This window comes from Chamaea fasciata, unplaced genomic scaffold (genome assembly GCF_029207755.1).
Source record: "Chamaea fasciata isolate MVZ Bird 193981 ecotype frontalis unplaced genomic scaffold, bChaFas1.0.hap1 SCAF_5, whole genome shotgun sequence".
Taxonomy (NCBI): Eukaryota; Metazoa; Chordata; class Aves; order Passeriformes; family Sylviidae; genus Chamaea; species Chamaea fasciata.
In genome coordinates, this window is record NW_027094090.1 from 59,708,521 (window position 1) to 59,725,123 (window position 16,603).

Consider the following 16,603-nt stretch of genomic DNA (forward strand, 5'->3'; position numbering starts at 1 on the left):
TATTGCAAGGAAGAATAGGAAACAGAGGAAAAAAAGCCTAGGTGTTGTTATACTTTTAAAGTGTGATCAGACTATTCTTACGAGTGGATTAATAGATTTTGGTACATACGTACCAATGATGAATTAGGTTTGGATTATTTAAGAGAAGAATTTCCCGTGGCTCCAGTAGGAGCGGAAAGAAAGAAATCCGACCTACGCCGAGCTCCTGCATGTTCTGTTTGCACAGCGCAGCTCCTGAGCATCGGAACGAGCCTGGCCCGCTGTGGCTGCGCTGTCCCGTGTCCCTCCTGCAGACCCCGAAGGGCTGGACGTCCCCCGGGGAGGCGGATCCCCGGGTTTTCCCGAAGGCAGGAATCCGATCGCCCCCTGCGGGCCAGGAGCGGGGCAAGGCCGAGCCCGGCCCCAGGGGCAGGGGGGCCTTCCCTTTCAAACACAAAAAGGCGGAGTAAATAAAATATTCCCGGCTGGGCTGGAGTGCGGGGAGGGTAGTTCTGCAGAGCTCCCACCTCCAGCCTCCCCCGGAGCCTGTGCCGTCTCTTCGGACTAGGAAGGGCAAAGGGCTTTCAGGTGCGGCACTGCAGGAGTAAACCTGCGAGGTTCGCAAGTCCAGCTCACTGGTGTTTCAGGACTGCCTTTTTTCTTTTTCTTTTTCTTTTTCTTTTTCTTTTTCTTTTTCTTTTTCTTTTTCTTTTTCTTTTTCTTTTTCTTTTTCTTTTTCTTTTTCTTTTTCTTTTTCTTTTTCTTTTTCTTTTTCTTTTCTTTTTTTTCTTTTTTTTTTGGTTGGTTTTACAATGTAAAAATAGGAGTGCTGCCTATGTCCTTTAGACATAAGCACCCATCTCGTTGGCAATATTTTCACAGCCAGTTTGCCAGTTTTCTCCCTTCTGTTTAACCGGAGCCAGAATTGTGTAGTGCCTCATGTGAAGCAGCACATTAAAGAGTGGCCCAGGTGACTGAGAACAGGTAGGTGAGGAATGCAGAATTTCAGGAGTTGTGGATCATTTCAGACCCACGTTAAGTTGGTGGTAAAGGAACTGAGATGGTGCCATAATAGAGGAAAATTTGAGGCTCTCTATCGTTTGTAGGAAGAAGATGATTCTGGATGGTATTTCCACAATTTTCATTATGCATATTTAGGAGGAAAACACATGCTAAGAACTTTTTTTCAGCAACATTCAGTATTGCGTATACCTTGTTGTGTAAGAAGTTTTGCAGTGACATTTCAAAATAGAATGTTTTTATTTCTAAACATGGAAATAAAATCCAACACATCAGGACGTGGAATAAAAGATAAAACAATGTCACCATGAATAGTCTCAGGCTCTACAAGTACAAAGCCTTCTCATGAAGGTGTAGTAGTGACCCTAAACTGAATTTCCTCACACTGGTAAACACTGTAACACATTTCAGCAAAACCTTTTTGTCTGATAAGGGGTCAACAAGGAGAACTTTATCTACAAGATTTTGCAGGCTAGATAGCATCACAAAGTTTTAGGCCTGGAAGTCAAAAAACCCCACAAATTGGGATTTTTGGTTTGTTATGGTTTTAATGATGAAATAAATTAGAAAACTGCAATTATGAAAAACTCACTGAAAAAGGACTTAGTCAAAAATTTCAATGACATTTGGTACTCAAATTGTAGTCTACCAGTAGTCTGTGAAGGGTGAGATACCAGGATAGATACTCATTTTTTCTGTTAGCTGCACAAGTGCTCAGGAACTAACTTTTATGGATTATTTTCTTTGATACAAAGTAAGAGAAGGAAGATATCATGGAAATAGAATGGAATTCAATTATTCCATCCTGGTCCCTTTTGGACTGAGTGGGCTAAAAATGAGTCTAAGAATGCATGGGAACTTGACAACCAGACTATAGCCACTAAACTTCCCCTATCCATCTTAAATGCTTTCAATGCTTGGCAGTTTTCTAGATCCCTGTTACAGTACACACGAAATTTTGAGTCTGAAAAAGAAGAAACTTCAAAGATTATAAACATGTAAATATATATTTTATTAAGTTACTTTTGTTCAAGGTCATGGTTACAGTGTTCTTTAGAGATTAATTCCTTTGTGAAAGCAATAAGAAATGGAGTGGAAGCTTACATATGTCAGGTTTGATTTAGCAGCGTCATTTCAGAAAAGTGGAAACCACAAGGAAAACTCTCTAAATAGGCAATGATTATTTTATGCACTTCTATAACTATGAATGGCAGTGAAGAAAAAATCTGGACTCACCAATTACACTAGAGATCCTCATGTGGATCTGTAAACTATTTCTTTGGTGTCTAGTCCATTCCACAGCGTTCCCTATTACCAGACTTCTGTTCCAATTGTTCATTCAGTTTTTCAGCTCTTAAGTCAGGGAACATTTTTGCATTTAGCAGTGACAGTGACAGCAGTGATAGTTTGATTGGCTCCGGTGGCCCATAAAATCCTTTACAATGGAAAGCATTTAGATTAGTCCTGAAATGGGACTACTCTCAGTGAAATTATATCCTGTGACTAGTTATTTTCCTCAGGCTTGTTTGGGTTTTTTGAATTTTAATCATATGCCAAACTAAATTTTTAAGCAGACTCTTTGATAATTTTACTTCTTCAGTCCATACCTAAATGTACGTTTCTGGACTGTGACACTTTCAGCTTGTGGAATATTTATAAAATAACTTGAATTCAGTGAACAAGCTGATTTGTTCACTTTTTTACAGTTAGCGGGAGTATTTAACATAAGGTTGCTGTTTTCACCTTAAACACTGTCACAAGTCAAACCCAGCAGTTTATCCATTCAATCCATCACTTCAAGTGGAAACAGAAACTAGAAATACATTATAATTGTATCAGTTTGGCTCTGTCACACTTGGCCACAATAATGGCCATTTGGCCAGCCGACAGAATGACAATAAGCCACCAGAGCTTATTTACTTCAGTCCTTTAGAATAATTTTGCTTTCAGGATTTAAGACCAATGTCTGGTTGGAACACTTTCTCTAGGTATATTTCGAAAAATAACATAGAAAATGTCCATGGACATTCATTTAAAAAGATAATAATTTCACCTGGCATTGCAGTTTCTTGCTTCTGCTCAGATTGGGAATTGTCTGCGGAAGTTGCACACAGATTATTTCTCAGTGGAGAACAGGCTCATGAGGCACCAGGCAGACTCTGTGTGCATGATTGTGCTCAGATTTTGCAGAATCATAAGCATTCCTTTTTTTTTTTTTTTTTTTGAGTAAGAATTGTGTTTGCTTCAATTTAAGTCCAATTGAATGCACTTTTATTGATTCTAAATTACTTTGAACCAAGCCCTCTCTTTTCCAGCTCCTCTTCTGGGGTCTGCTAACAGCACTGTTTCCCAGTGAAATGCTCCTCACGTTCTGGTAATCTCTATAGTTTGTTGAGTAAATTCCTGTCTCCCAAAAGGTGAGGCTATGGCTTTTACCCACATCACTGATGCCACTGTGATTTGAGTGAAGTGATCCATAAAAAATAGTCCAACCACTTTGGGCCATTTCTCTTTCTCGGAGCACTTTTTTTTCTGGGAATATAAGGAATGAAAGGAATAAGCTTTACTGCTTTTGTCTCCTGCTGATCTGGACATGAGGTCAGTCAAGCAACTCTTCCACATCCTTAGTCCTTCCCTGCCCACCTATTTCAGGGGAGCATCTACCTCAGGAGAAAGCCTGGTGCCACAAGGATGGTTCTCTTGTCTTAGTGAGGCCATGCACAGGGGACAACTGTACAGGGGCTGGGGTGAGCCCTGCTCTCTCCCCAAATCAGCATTTTGTCTATTTTTGTCTGACTAGCAGAGTCAGCACTTTAGGAATGCCTACGTAATAGTTATATTGGTCTGATCCCTCGAGGCTATGTCCACAAAATTAATCCACCTACTTAAATCTGACACAAGCTGACAGTGACAGATCTTTGTGACAAAAAGCATTAAGTGACTATCCTCATGTTGTTTGACATATGGGAGTCTCTTTAGTATGTTGCTGTTGCAAAGACAGATATCATACCTGTGTCCATGATGGTGCAGCCACAGTCCTGCTTTCCTTTCTAGGTAAATGAGGGATAAGTCCTCTGCTCAGACTGGGTGAGATCCTGAATCCCTTGGCTATTCTTTGCTGGGTTGTAACTGATCTGTATAGAACTGCAGGAAGAAATTAGTGCAGGAGACTTTCCTCCTCCTTCCTGTGAGTGTTCCAGCCCAATCACAGTGAAATGCTATCTTTAGGCTTTCTGCAAGCCCTGATTTAATGCTCAAGGTCATTTCCTTTACTTACCTAGGGTAAAAAAAAACCCAAAAACCACCCACTACTCCTTTTCCAAAATGATTGAAAGTTCTTAAGCCTACCCAAAATAAAGCTGGTCATGAGTACAGAGCTGAATGATGGAGTTATCCAGCTATACCTCATTCCCAGTATGCTTGCTGACAGGTTGTAGTTCTTGAATGGTCTGAACTTCAGGTCTCCAGGACAATTTGCTTTCAGCACAGCAGCAGAGCAGGACCTGAAGACTGTTTTAGAACCATCATCATGCCTCATTATATTTGCAATCCAGTGTGAAAAGTAATATATGTGATGTCAGGGAGTTTCTATGCTTTGTGCTGCCAGAGAAGCCAATGGAAGTGGGAATCCAGAGCCCTTGAGAACAGGCCACCATACACAAACTGACATCCCTATGTCCGTTCCCTGCCAAAGCTTCTTTTGGCTGTTGAAATTTGGATGCCAGTGCAACCAGACCTAAAATGGAATTGAAATTTTAAATAATGATAGCCTCAATTTTACATGGTTCTTAGGTATTTTTATAACCTTAGCACATCAGTTAATATCATGGAAGTTTAAGCTTCGTTATCTATATACACAGCAAGAGATTTTAAGTCTCATTTTATCTGAAAAACTCAACATGGTAAGTGTGGAAAAGAGATGGAAATTTGTTGGTAATGGGTCAAGTTGCATCTCCTGCTGATTTTCAAGTGTGTATGCGTGCGTATATAATTATAAATTACAAATAAAAATGTCTTGGCTCTAAGTGCTCATATCTGGTGTCAAACTGGATCCTGAATGCATCTCATGACATGGCTGAGGCATGAAAGCATTTCTGGAGATGTTATCTAAGCTACAGTTGTGCTTTCATTTTGTTTGCTTACTGCACTTAATACACTGTCTTTTCTGAGTAGCCATGTAGAGAGGACTGCCAAGTTCATTCCTGTCCTTGCTGTAGAATTACATCCAGCCAGATGCATTACTGGTTTCACAACCAATGACTAACCCAAGGTCTGTGTTTAGCGCGACAAAACCCACTGAAATACAACATTCTTGGCTTCGCAAATAAAGAACTGCAAAGAAAAGGCCTTTTGTTTTAGACACTCAGAAGCAGAAGTTAACATTATTTGTTCTGTAGAAGGTGCACTTGACATTATGGTGTCAATTCAGTGGTAACTGGACCTTCAGTAGCCTCTTTCCCCTTTAGTTCAAGAGGCATCATTGCAACCCAGTGAGCTGCACTTCTCCAAAGGGGTTGAAGATTGCGTGCTGGAGACTTTCTGCACCAGCAACGCCCTGACAATGCCTGGACAGAGCACCATATTAGGCAACAGGCCACGGGGAATGGCATGTGGGGACTCCAGGGAGCATGCCTCCTAGGGAAGGAGCACAACCATAAGCCTCTGGTTGAGTGTGCAGAGCCCTGTCCTGGCTGACAAGCCTGTTGCAGAGGTCAGCCAGAGAGGGCTATCATTCTTTGGGGAGGTGGAAACTACTCGGAGCTATTAATGGTTTTTTTCCTGGCTGTCCTCAGGAATGGAACTGTAAGCCAGGCATGACCATGAAAGGGTTTGCACATAGCCAAAAGATTATGTTGAAGTATCTCCCATGTCTCTGCCACCCCCAGTGCCTGGAACTCTCTCCTTTTCTTTTTTCTTCCCACATTATACTTCAGGTCTCTCCTTTGAGCTCCATTCTTGCCTCCATTTTCTTAGCAGTAGCCTGAACAGCCTTGAATTATGGTTTAGGTAACAAAGCACTGATTTCTTGGTCTGGCTTGAGTCATTATCCCATCACAGATTTGCAGAATAGCTTAGGTTGGAAAGAACCTTTGGAGATGGACCTTTGGAGATATAGTTCAAGCTCTCTGCTAGGAACAGAGTCTGATAGAGCAAGTTGCCTGTGAGAGTGCTCAGGTTTTGAATGTCTCCTTTTGTTGTCTGCATGCATGAGATGAGGTTTATACTATAATAATAATGTTTCAGGTCTGGTCTGTGCCGTAGACTTTGGCTAACATCTGTGCTGGGTGAGGCAGGACTTGTAAGAATAAGAATATTCATAAGAATACTCCCTGTTTCTAGCTGTTAAATTTCACAAGGAAAATTATACAATCAATAATTTTCTGCTATTACTTTTCCATGCAAGAAACATACTTCCATGCCACAAGGATGTCTCAGCGGAATATTTTATTCTCAGCAGAAACAGTGAGAAATGTCGTGGCAGCAAAGAAAATAGGTTCTAAGACATGCTCTTTGTGATACAATTTTCATGTTTTCATTTGAAAATTTTTCATATTTTTCTAGGCCGCAAAACAAAACTTCGTATGTCAGTAATTGATCCAGAAAAAATAAATTGCCATGAACCTATGTAAAGATATTGTATTATTTTCACATTCTGTGTGATGGTCTTTAATATACTTCCTTCCATTCTGTGTGGTGGTTGCTGTGATCAGAACATACAACACGAGCTCTTTTCTCATAGCAAGGAATTCTCTTTAGAACCTCTACAGGGATTTGCTGTTGTACCTGTGTATGTGACTGGAAGTTCCTAAACCATATCAAATTCACACATTCAGCTTAAAACTATATTTGCACTAAAAATATTCTTCCCTTTTAAAAATTAAATGGATATATTAAGAATGAGAATTGTGGTTTAGTTATATTTAGAGCTGAGTGTAAAGGAGTAGCGTTTCTGTGTGACAGAGATTGAAATCTTTTTCCTGACTTTGACCTGAGGGGGGGTCCCAAGGGTTAATGTCCATAACATGACAAAGGTTAGTATGAGCCATCTGCTCTTACAGTTCAGGGTTTCAGCCCTTTGAATCTTCGTGTGTTTTAAGTAGTTAAGCTGTAAGTCAATGCTAGTGCCAAAAAATATTGCTGTATTCAATCTGTCGAGACTCCTAAAGCTTTTAAATGTTGAAAATAAGCTTCCTTTTCTGTTTTAAAAATATGTTTTAGCTAGTCAATTTGTTCTTATGTTTTTAGGTGAGAGAACATGTCATCCCAAAAGGATAGCATTTAAATAGGATAAAAAGCCTGGTTTCTGTATTACACGTTGGAAAGGGAAGTGATTTACATTAAAAATCATCATTGAAAGAAAGAAAACCCAAACATATTGCAGGTTCTACTCAGGGCCGCTAAACTGTTTTGGTTTTGTTGTTGTTGTTGTTGTTGTTTTGGGGTTTTTTTTTGTTTTGTTGGTTTTGTTGTTTGTTTTTTTTTACTTTCTGCTTGCACTGAACATTGAAGTCTAGATCTAGTGGTGTGGGGAAAATGAGATTAAAGTCTCTGGATTCACTCTACGTGATTCCCCTAAGTTAATGGATCCATTATACTTCACAGTTAAAGTCATATCTGATATTATTTCAGTTGATGGAAATTTTGCTTAATTTTGCACATGAGTGAGAGACTTTATAGCTCTCTAAAACTATCTGAAAGGAAGTTGTAGACAGGCAGAGTTCAGTCTCTTCTCCCAAGTGACAAGTGATAGCACAAGAGGAAATGGCCTCAAATTGTGCCAGGGGAGGTTGAGATGGGATATTAGGAAAAATTTCATCACTGGAGGGGCTGTTGAGCACTGGAACAGGATGTCTAGAGAACTGCACTCAGCAAACCTGGAGGAGTTTAAAAGATGTGTAGATGTGGTTCTTGGGGATGTGGTTTAGTGGTGACTTGGCTGGGTTAATGGTTGGACTCAATGACTTTAGAGATCCTTTCCAACCTAAAAGACTCTGTGTTTCTATGAGTACTATCTATCGCCACACTAAAAAATTTCACTAACTTCTCTTTGCAGAACAAGAGCTTGATGGTCTCTGACCTTGTCACCTTGAAGTTGTCGCATGTTGCTTGTGTGAAATCAAAATAAATTTCACAACTGCATTTAAATATTAAAGAACTCAAAATCAACAAACGTACACCAAATGTTTGAAAAATATTTGCTTGTATTTGAAGTTTTATATCTTTCTTCTTTCCTCATTTTTCAGAAACTGAAAATGAAAGTGCACCGCCACCTCCAGGTTAGTGTAAAAAATGCTAATTTGAGCTGTGGCACTAATAGTTGCATGAGACTAGACACTGCATAGCCATAATATGGTTTGTGTTCATTGTCTCTTTGAAAGTAAGAGGACAGTAAGAAAAGTAAAAAAAAGCCTGCCCAAGTAAGATGTCTTCGCTTCACTTTGCCTGAATACTGATTTTTCAGACTCAGGGGTTTTTTTTGTGAGTGATTTATTGTTTGCTTAATATTGTGCATGTCCTTTAGGATGCAGGTAAATCATTGCTGCTTAAATTATGTGATTAAATTATGCTGTCCTCTTTGATGCTGCTGGGCAGCATCTAATTACCAAAATGCTCTCTTTCCTTTTGCCTCAGAGGTACACTGTGAATAAAGTTGACAGAATCAAGCATGGGATTAATTTCACTTTTAGCCCTTTGAAAATGATGTATCATGTCTAAGTAGTTCAGTAGCTCCACCTCTGACCAGTGGAGCACATCCTGGGTCATACATGCGCATTCAATGGGCATTTCCCAGGTAACCTGTCTAAACTGTCACTAGATATCCATGTGCAGGCAATTGACTTGAGAAGTCTGATTAATTGTCTAGAATGGAGTGGCTGAGCTCCAGGAAGCCAAAGTTAAGTGCGGTGAAACTCATTCATAATGATGAAGGCTTCAGGTAAAGCTGAAGCTCTGCAAAGCACAGGAGTTTTCTTTAGTGAGAGCTGGAAAGGCAGGCAAGCCATTCCCTTGTAACTTCAGTTATATTCTCAGATAATGGTTGATACATTTATCTACAATATACATGTCGAATTTAACTGTTTGGTAGATTTTATTCTCTGTATAGCAACCTAAACAGCAATTCCAAACAGAACAAATACCCAAAAGTGTTAAATCTGCCTTTATTTACTCCTTTATATCCTGCTAACTGGCATTTTACAAGGCTGACTCAAGATGTCTTTGTTTCAATGATACACTCTTTCATTAAAAAATGACAAAGGTATCATTTGCCATAAGGAGTTTCATGGTTAAATTATCCACATATTATTTTTATGTGATGAACTCTTTCATATTGCATATATTTGTAAGGAAAGTTAATTGGTTTTTAGTTAATGATATTTTACTCAACCATAAAATTTGTACAGTTAATATTAAACTAATTAATTTCACCCTTAGGGTCTTATCTGATTTACTTTGTACTTGAATTCATGTTTTTAATCAATCTTAACTTTCAAGTAGAACTGAAATGAGAAACAGCTCTTTGGATACAGAAAGGAATAGCATCTTTGAAGTGTTACACTAAAAACATCTATTAACATTTTCGAATAATTACCACCTTCCTTTCTAGTTAAAAACACAGAATTAAATACTAAATCAGTTCTAAAACCTGCTTTCTTTTCTCCTTACCTGCTTTTCTTCTGAAAAATAAGTAGGGTGTCCTTAGGCCTTTATGGTTAGGCACAGACCAAACTAGGATATTTCCAAGCTGGATGTGCCACTTCTAGCTTCCTTCTGCCTGAGATGCTGATACACAAAGAGGGAAGTTGGTTTCAAGATTCCAAATTTTAGAACTTAAAAATAGTTTATTGGACATAATCAAGCATCTGGAACTGCACCAGGAAATTTTGGGGAAGTCATTGTGAGAGGTCTTCCAGATCTCAATGTCAAGCCACAAGTATGGAGCACTTTGACTGATGAAGTTTTCAAATAATATGTAGACATGCTGCCATCTCCCAATAACAGTGAAATCCCCTGATCCCAGTTCCTACTGGGAAAAGAAAGTGTCCCATTAAAAAGAAACATCTGACCAAGATGGACAACCTGACAGCTGGAGCTTGAGAATTTAGGGAATCCAGACAGAAGCATCCATGAGTCTGTCACACTACCAGAATGTGGAGTTTCCTTTTAGGTTTCAGCTTTAATTTTCATAGTTACTGTCGCTGCACACATGTGAATAAGAAATCGGGATAATCAGAATATAAACTGGCTCTTGCAGGTTTTTTCTCCATGAGGCAAAAATTATCTTATTTCCATCCTGACAATGTTAGTCTATTGACCGCCACCCAAATCCATGTTCTGTCAGGCAGTTGACAGGTAAGTTTGTCACAGAAAGCCACCGTTCACAGGCAATAGGACACTTCACATGATTTGACAAGATTCTAGACTGAATGAAGTAGGAAACCCAAAACAATAGGAATCCTATAAAATCCTGAAATAGAGAAGATGTGGAAATTGTTGTTTTGTTCAAAGCACAGTCCAAGTTTTCTCATACAGATGAGGTCGAAAATAATTCACATTCACCTGCTCAGAGTAGAGGACAGGCTGGCAGTTCTCATCAAGAAAACTTAAGTACAAATAATCTTGGCAAGACTGTGCTGATAATGATAAAGATTATAATAAAGAATTAAAGAATATCCTCAATACACTCTCCCTGTACTTTTTCTTAAGGATCAACTGAGTGGCAGTAACTAATGTCTGATCCAATTTTTTCTAATTAACAGTGATATGTAACTCATTTCAAAAGCTTTTGCGAATTAGCCCAAGAACAAGAGACTAACAACTGCTGCTTCTAAAAAACCCAGCATTTTTCTTCCACTGAGTCCAGGAACATCAATCTTACATGGCTTGTTCAAAACATAGAAATTGCATTGATATGCAGAGGTTCTAAAGTGCTTTATGGGATTGCAACTGTCTATTACATATACACAAGTATCAATCATTCTTTAGTGTTGTTTTTCCAATACTAGCAGAACCTGCATTTCTTAATGCTGTGTAAGTCTTTCTTTTTATTTTAAGATCCTCTCAAAACTATACTTGTACTTCCTACACAGAACAAACAACACCACAGGAGGGTGGAAATGAAAAGGGTAAAGGTAAGTCTGAAACCATACTCCAGAAATGGACAGTAAAGAAAACATTCCTAAATGCTGTTCTGATGCTGGATTGTTTGAACTTTAATTCAGAATTTGGTGCTAAATTTCAGAAGTGTGATGTGAGGCTTCCTAGATCCTTTTTCTGCATGACTTAGTCAGCACAAGGAAATTATTATACTCATGAATATCTTCAAAAATTTTACAAACCAGACTGATACTTTAGCAACAGTATTTATATTGGCTGTTCAATTAATGAATCAAGTTGCAAGTGATTTGCATGAGCAGAAAGCTGTATTTAAATGAGCCTGGATGTTGCCCCTGACCAAGCTTGCTAAAACTCAGATACTGTGCACACTGGCTGCTTTTAAATAAAGGGGACAATGTCCTACTGTCATTCTAAACTGTTTCTGTTCTACCACAGAAACTTGATATTTTACCTTTCAGAAAGCCCCACAGATTTTTTCATCTAAAATTAAAAATCACACATTCATCTTTCTGTCCTCATTGGGAGCCCAGCAGTTGAGCTCTTTACAGGTTCTGAAAAGTGTGTTTGAGGACTGTCTACTGTGAACAAATAGTTAACTGTTCCATTAGCAATGCGTGCAAAAATCAACCTCAGTTTTAATACGTATTTTTGTGTTGATGAGATTAGATTCTAGCTCTGTTGTCAATTCTTCTGGTTAGGAGGAGACATTTTGAGGGAACTGGGCCAAATTCTGCTGCTTTTTGTAGGAGCCCTGCCAAAATAGAAATCAAACACCCCATCAGGTTATTTTGAAAAGAATAATCTCTTTTTTTAAACTTAATTCTGGTCAAAGGCTAAACCAGACCAAGATATGCTTACAGCTGCTGCAATGCTTGCTTTTCATCTGGCATGGTTATGCTTTTTCATGGCAAATCAAGAAATGGCTTGCTTGAAAATGTATTCTGGCTTTTGGTGTCTTCCAAACAAAATCTTGTCTTTTAGACAGACTGGATGCATACTTGATACTTGCAGATTTATTTGGCAAAGGCATGCATGGCTATTTTTCTCAGCAGAGTCAAAATATAAACACTAAGAATGTGTGATTCAAGTACCCTTTTGAAAATAAAAATGCTGAACCAGCTTCAGTGCATGCTATTTTGCCAGTTATCCTTGCATTGAGCAGTTATTTTGACACACAAAATTTTGTGTGAGTAATCAAATCTGTCAACTTGGTAATGGAAATGCAATTCAGAAATAATTTGCATGCTTAATGATAGGAAAAAATATGAAGGTCTTGCCTCAAGCTATTCCAACAGTTAGTTCTGCTTGCTTTAATTTGGATATGGGAGAAAATTTTGTTCCCAAACTGAACATGAATGGTGATTTCCTCACTGCTTACAAGCCTACATTTCACTGAATAAAAATGAAAACATGGTAGGTAACTTATCCAAAACTTCTGTTATCTTCTTATACATTATTATGTTTCTGTTTTGAATTTAGTGAAAGACACGAGTATTTTCTAGGAGGAAAAATGTTCCTCCTGACAGAAACCTCTCAGTGCTATGAGGATTTTATTATCAAAAAAATATTTTTTGAGATCCTACTATGGAAAATTTTCCCAGTTTCAGTCCATGGTGGCAGTTGTTGCCTCTGTAAAAATTCCAGTGAAAGTCTGAATATTAATATGTAGATGACCTTCTGCCATGCTCCAGTGAAAATGTCACTTCTTCAAAGCAAAGTATATGTCACTGCCAGACAGTCAGTAGTAATGCTTCTAAAAATTAGTTACAGTGCAGTTGTTCCTATCAGCTCTTGCTTTAGTGTGGAGTATCACCAAATAAGGGAAAAGATATTTTCATAGAGTGATTCCTTCAGGTTTGTGTGCCAGAAAAGAAGGAATCTTTATAATGGTGAGCATAATTCACAAAAAGGGAAAAGGTTCCATTCTTCCAACCTGTCCAAAATAATTGACACTTGAAAATGAACAGTTCAGCAAGGAAATTATGACAGAACCAGCTATGTGCTAGCTTTTCTATAAGCTATGTGTACAAGACTTTCTGCAGCTTTCGAAGTAGCAGATTGGGATACTTCCCTGAATGAGAAAGAGATGGGAAACATTTAAAATCTGAATTCCACAGGAATTTTACAATACTTGTGTGCCAGCAGTTGTGACCTGTTTGCTGATAATTTATGAGATAGACTTAAGACACTGTAGGAACTGAAATGGGACTGTGCTGGAACCTGACATTCAGGAAAGAAATCTTGGTAGTCCTTGTAAACCTATAGTCCATAATTTTCACCTCATCTCTAAGAAAAAATTAACAACAGATATTAGGAAGATAGAGTATACCTATCTGTGTGTCTGTTTTACTGTTCTATTTCTTTTTAGTACTTACTGTCTGTGTGAAATTATATATTTATATTCCTTTGTGTTCACTGTAGAGTTATGAAATGAGAAACAATGTAGTAAATTCTTTGTATCTCATGGTTATTTTTCTGTAAATTAGTAGCTCAGAGCAGTAAACGTAAAATTTTCTTTCATAAAATAAACCACTTTAAAAATATCTATAATAATGTTGTAAAAAATCGGGATATATATGTGATCACCCATTTTATTTTCAGAGAAAAAAGTAAATCAGCAGAAAGTCCTCCAAATTTACTACATTGTCTTATATTCATTCAATTTAAATGCTTGTGTCTTCATTTTTAATTTTAGTATTGTCTTACAGATTAAATATGTTACAATTTTTTCCCACTTGCTGGAATAATAATCAAATTTTAATATCAATTTGCTCATTCCTTTTTTCAGGTCCCATCCAGCTATTCAGAGAGCTACTAAAATTTCTGTACATTTTACTGATACCTTTCCTCTAGATTTCTTCCAACCACCTACTAAAATGTTTATCACATGTGTCATCCTTATATTTTTCCAGGTTTCACTTATCCATTCATCTCCCTACTAAAACTTCCCCTCCGTGGGAATGTACTTCATTTACCATTTCCAAAGTGCTAAGTCCTCTTTGATGGGACTGCTGAACTCCCTTTGAAAATCAGATTGGTAATTGAAGTCAACCAAATTTGAAACACTGAGTCTTGCTGGGCTCCATAATTTCAGCATGAACATTAGAATAGAAACATAAAATAATACAAAATTATTAGGTTTTTGCTACTTCTGCACAACCTTAAGTTTTTCAACAATGCAGCTGATGGCAGAATAGCAGCTTCCATTTTGTGTGGGATGTTCCAGATCAGGGGAAAGTAGGTGTAAAATTCTTGATACCAGCAGCTCATATATAAATCAGGATTTACATTTTTTTGGACAGATTTTTCTACGTTTGTTGTGCCAGCAGTCAGAAATTTTAATGTTAAAGTTAAATTAAGTGTGTTTAGATTAGCTTCTTTGGAGATACGGAGAGTTCTTTCATCCAACAAGAATTTATTCCTGATGCAGCTCAGTCTGCTCCACAGTTAATGTTATCATTTAAGAACAAGAAAAAGAAACATAAACACCCTATATGTTAATGGGAGCGTGCCCCAGAAAAAGAATAAAGATTTCTATGGAGTAATGCATCTTATCAGCCTACTGTCAAATGAATCAATTGATTTCCCCATACCAAACTCTTGTCATGCAACAGATTGAAGAATATATTCCATTAAATTTTACTTGCAGAAGATAAGGGTAAGTGAATTAATGATCATAGTTCTACTGACAGATCTGGTATTTCTGCTATTTTTTGTTATCTTCAGATAGACTTTATTGCTAGCATAAACCATCGTTCATCACAGAAGCTGAATTGGCTATAGCTGCTGAACCAATAGTCAGTCCGTTTTGTCCTAGAAGCCTGAGATAGAAGGAGTGATGGATTAATAATTACCCATTTATCAAAACAATTCCTCCAGCATGTACTGTTTTCATACTCTTTCCATTTCTAAAACATTAAATTGGGCTTTCATCTTGATACTTGTGATGTGTTTGTTTGTTTCCCTTGTTTGTCTTTGATGTTAACATTTTGCTTGAAAAATGATAGATTACCCTGGAGAAACCCCAGAAATCCCTCTGCAAAATTAATAACTTCTTTTTGGGTTTTTTATTTCAAATGATTAAATGAAAGAGAAACCTGAGTGGTCCTTTCATAACTTGATTATCATACATCATCATGCAGGATGCATCACATCAAATATTTTACGCTGGTCTTAATTATTTTTTTTCAGACAAATGGCTCTTTGAGCCATCATCAATCACAATGGTGACATCAATGACAAAAAGAGCTGAAAGTACACTTAATGCTTTCATGAAATATGGAGAAATATTTGCAGTGGAAGCACATAGCCTTGCATCCATTTAGTTGCTAATGCAGTATGTTAAAAGGTCTGACATGACTTAATCATTACTGTGCTTTTACGGAAAATCAACATTTTCAGCATCTGGTTATGGCATTGGATGATGCAGGTCATGAGAACTCTTCCATTATTCTTTTTTTTTTTTTTTTTTACTATGAATAAGAAAAGATATTTTCAAGATAACACATTAATCCTTCATGTGTAGGCATACCCTTTACAACTTTCATCCTCCTCCCAAGGGATCTTTAAAATGAAGTTTGATGAATCATTAAAAAGGAATGAGTAAAACATTATGGCAACATGGATAAATTCTATTAACAGGCTTTTAATTAGCCTTCAGTGGTTAAACAAACCCAAAAATTCAATATTGCCAGTGTTTATGAAAATGCAACTATATTATATATATGCCTTTGTCATAGTTATTACATTTTTCCTTGAAAAAAATATAGATAAATTATAAATTTAAGGTCACAATCAAAGGATAACTTCAGATTTAAAAATTGATAATGGAAGCACAAACAGATATAAAAGATATAAAAAATCCAACCCCCAAAAAAGTATCTTTAAAGATGTGGGTTAATATTTTTCCAAAGTTGTTCTTGTTTAACTCTCTTCTCCATTTTGAAATACTCTACAGATTATTTTGTGATATTGTATAAAAACATGTTATCTTCATATTATTATGTATTAAATCCTAAAGATATCTAGTTTATTTTTATCTTTCAAAGGATACATTGGTTATTTTCTTTCTTTTTTACCATTAGGCTTTTAAGACACTAAGACTTTTTGCTTATTATCTCTGAGGTTTCTAGTCAACATCTAAAATTCAAAGAGACTCATGTAAGAGTCTGGTCTTTACCTTATTCTGATTTTCTAATAAACATGATTACAGTACTTCCCTTTAATGTCAGTTTCATGTCTTTCTCAGGCTGTCGATTTATATAAATATAAGCCTCAATGTATTTTATATGTTTAACCATTTTAAAAAACTCTGTAACAATTGCTTGTAGTGATTTAATACCTCAAGACATTCATCTTTTAGTGTGATCAAAAAGAAAATCCAGCATGGTGATAATAGTTCTTTCCTTATTTAAAATTATTCTCTGGTTGATATGAGGAAAAAATGAGTTGTGTATTTCTTGCACTTCAAATTAATATTATAGTATTG

The 16,603-nt window shown here is 37.1% G+C and overlaps 1 protein-coding gene across 6 annotated transcripts in view; it reads left to right on the top strand.

Annotated features, from left to right (window-relative positions):
* The window catches only part of MYBPC1 (myosin binding protein C1), a 69,430-nt gene that overhangs the window by 12,013 nt on the left and 40,814 nt on the right, over positions 1-16,603 (top strand). For all 6 annotated transcript variants that reach the window (XM_066183909.1, XM_066183905.1, XM_066183906.1 and 3 more), the window contains exons 2-3: positions 8,244-8,276; positions 11,088-11,129. In XM_066183909.1, coding sequence (XP_066040006.1) covers positions 8,244-8,276; positions 11,088-11,129 — 75 coding nt within the window. The remainder of the gene's footprint in view (positions 1-8,243; positions 8,277-11,087; positions 11,130-16,603) is intronic.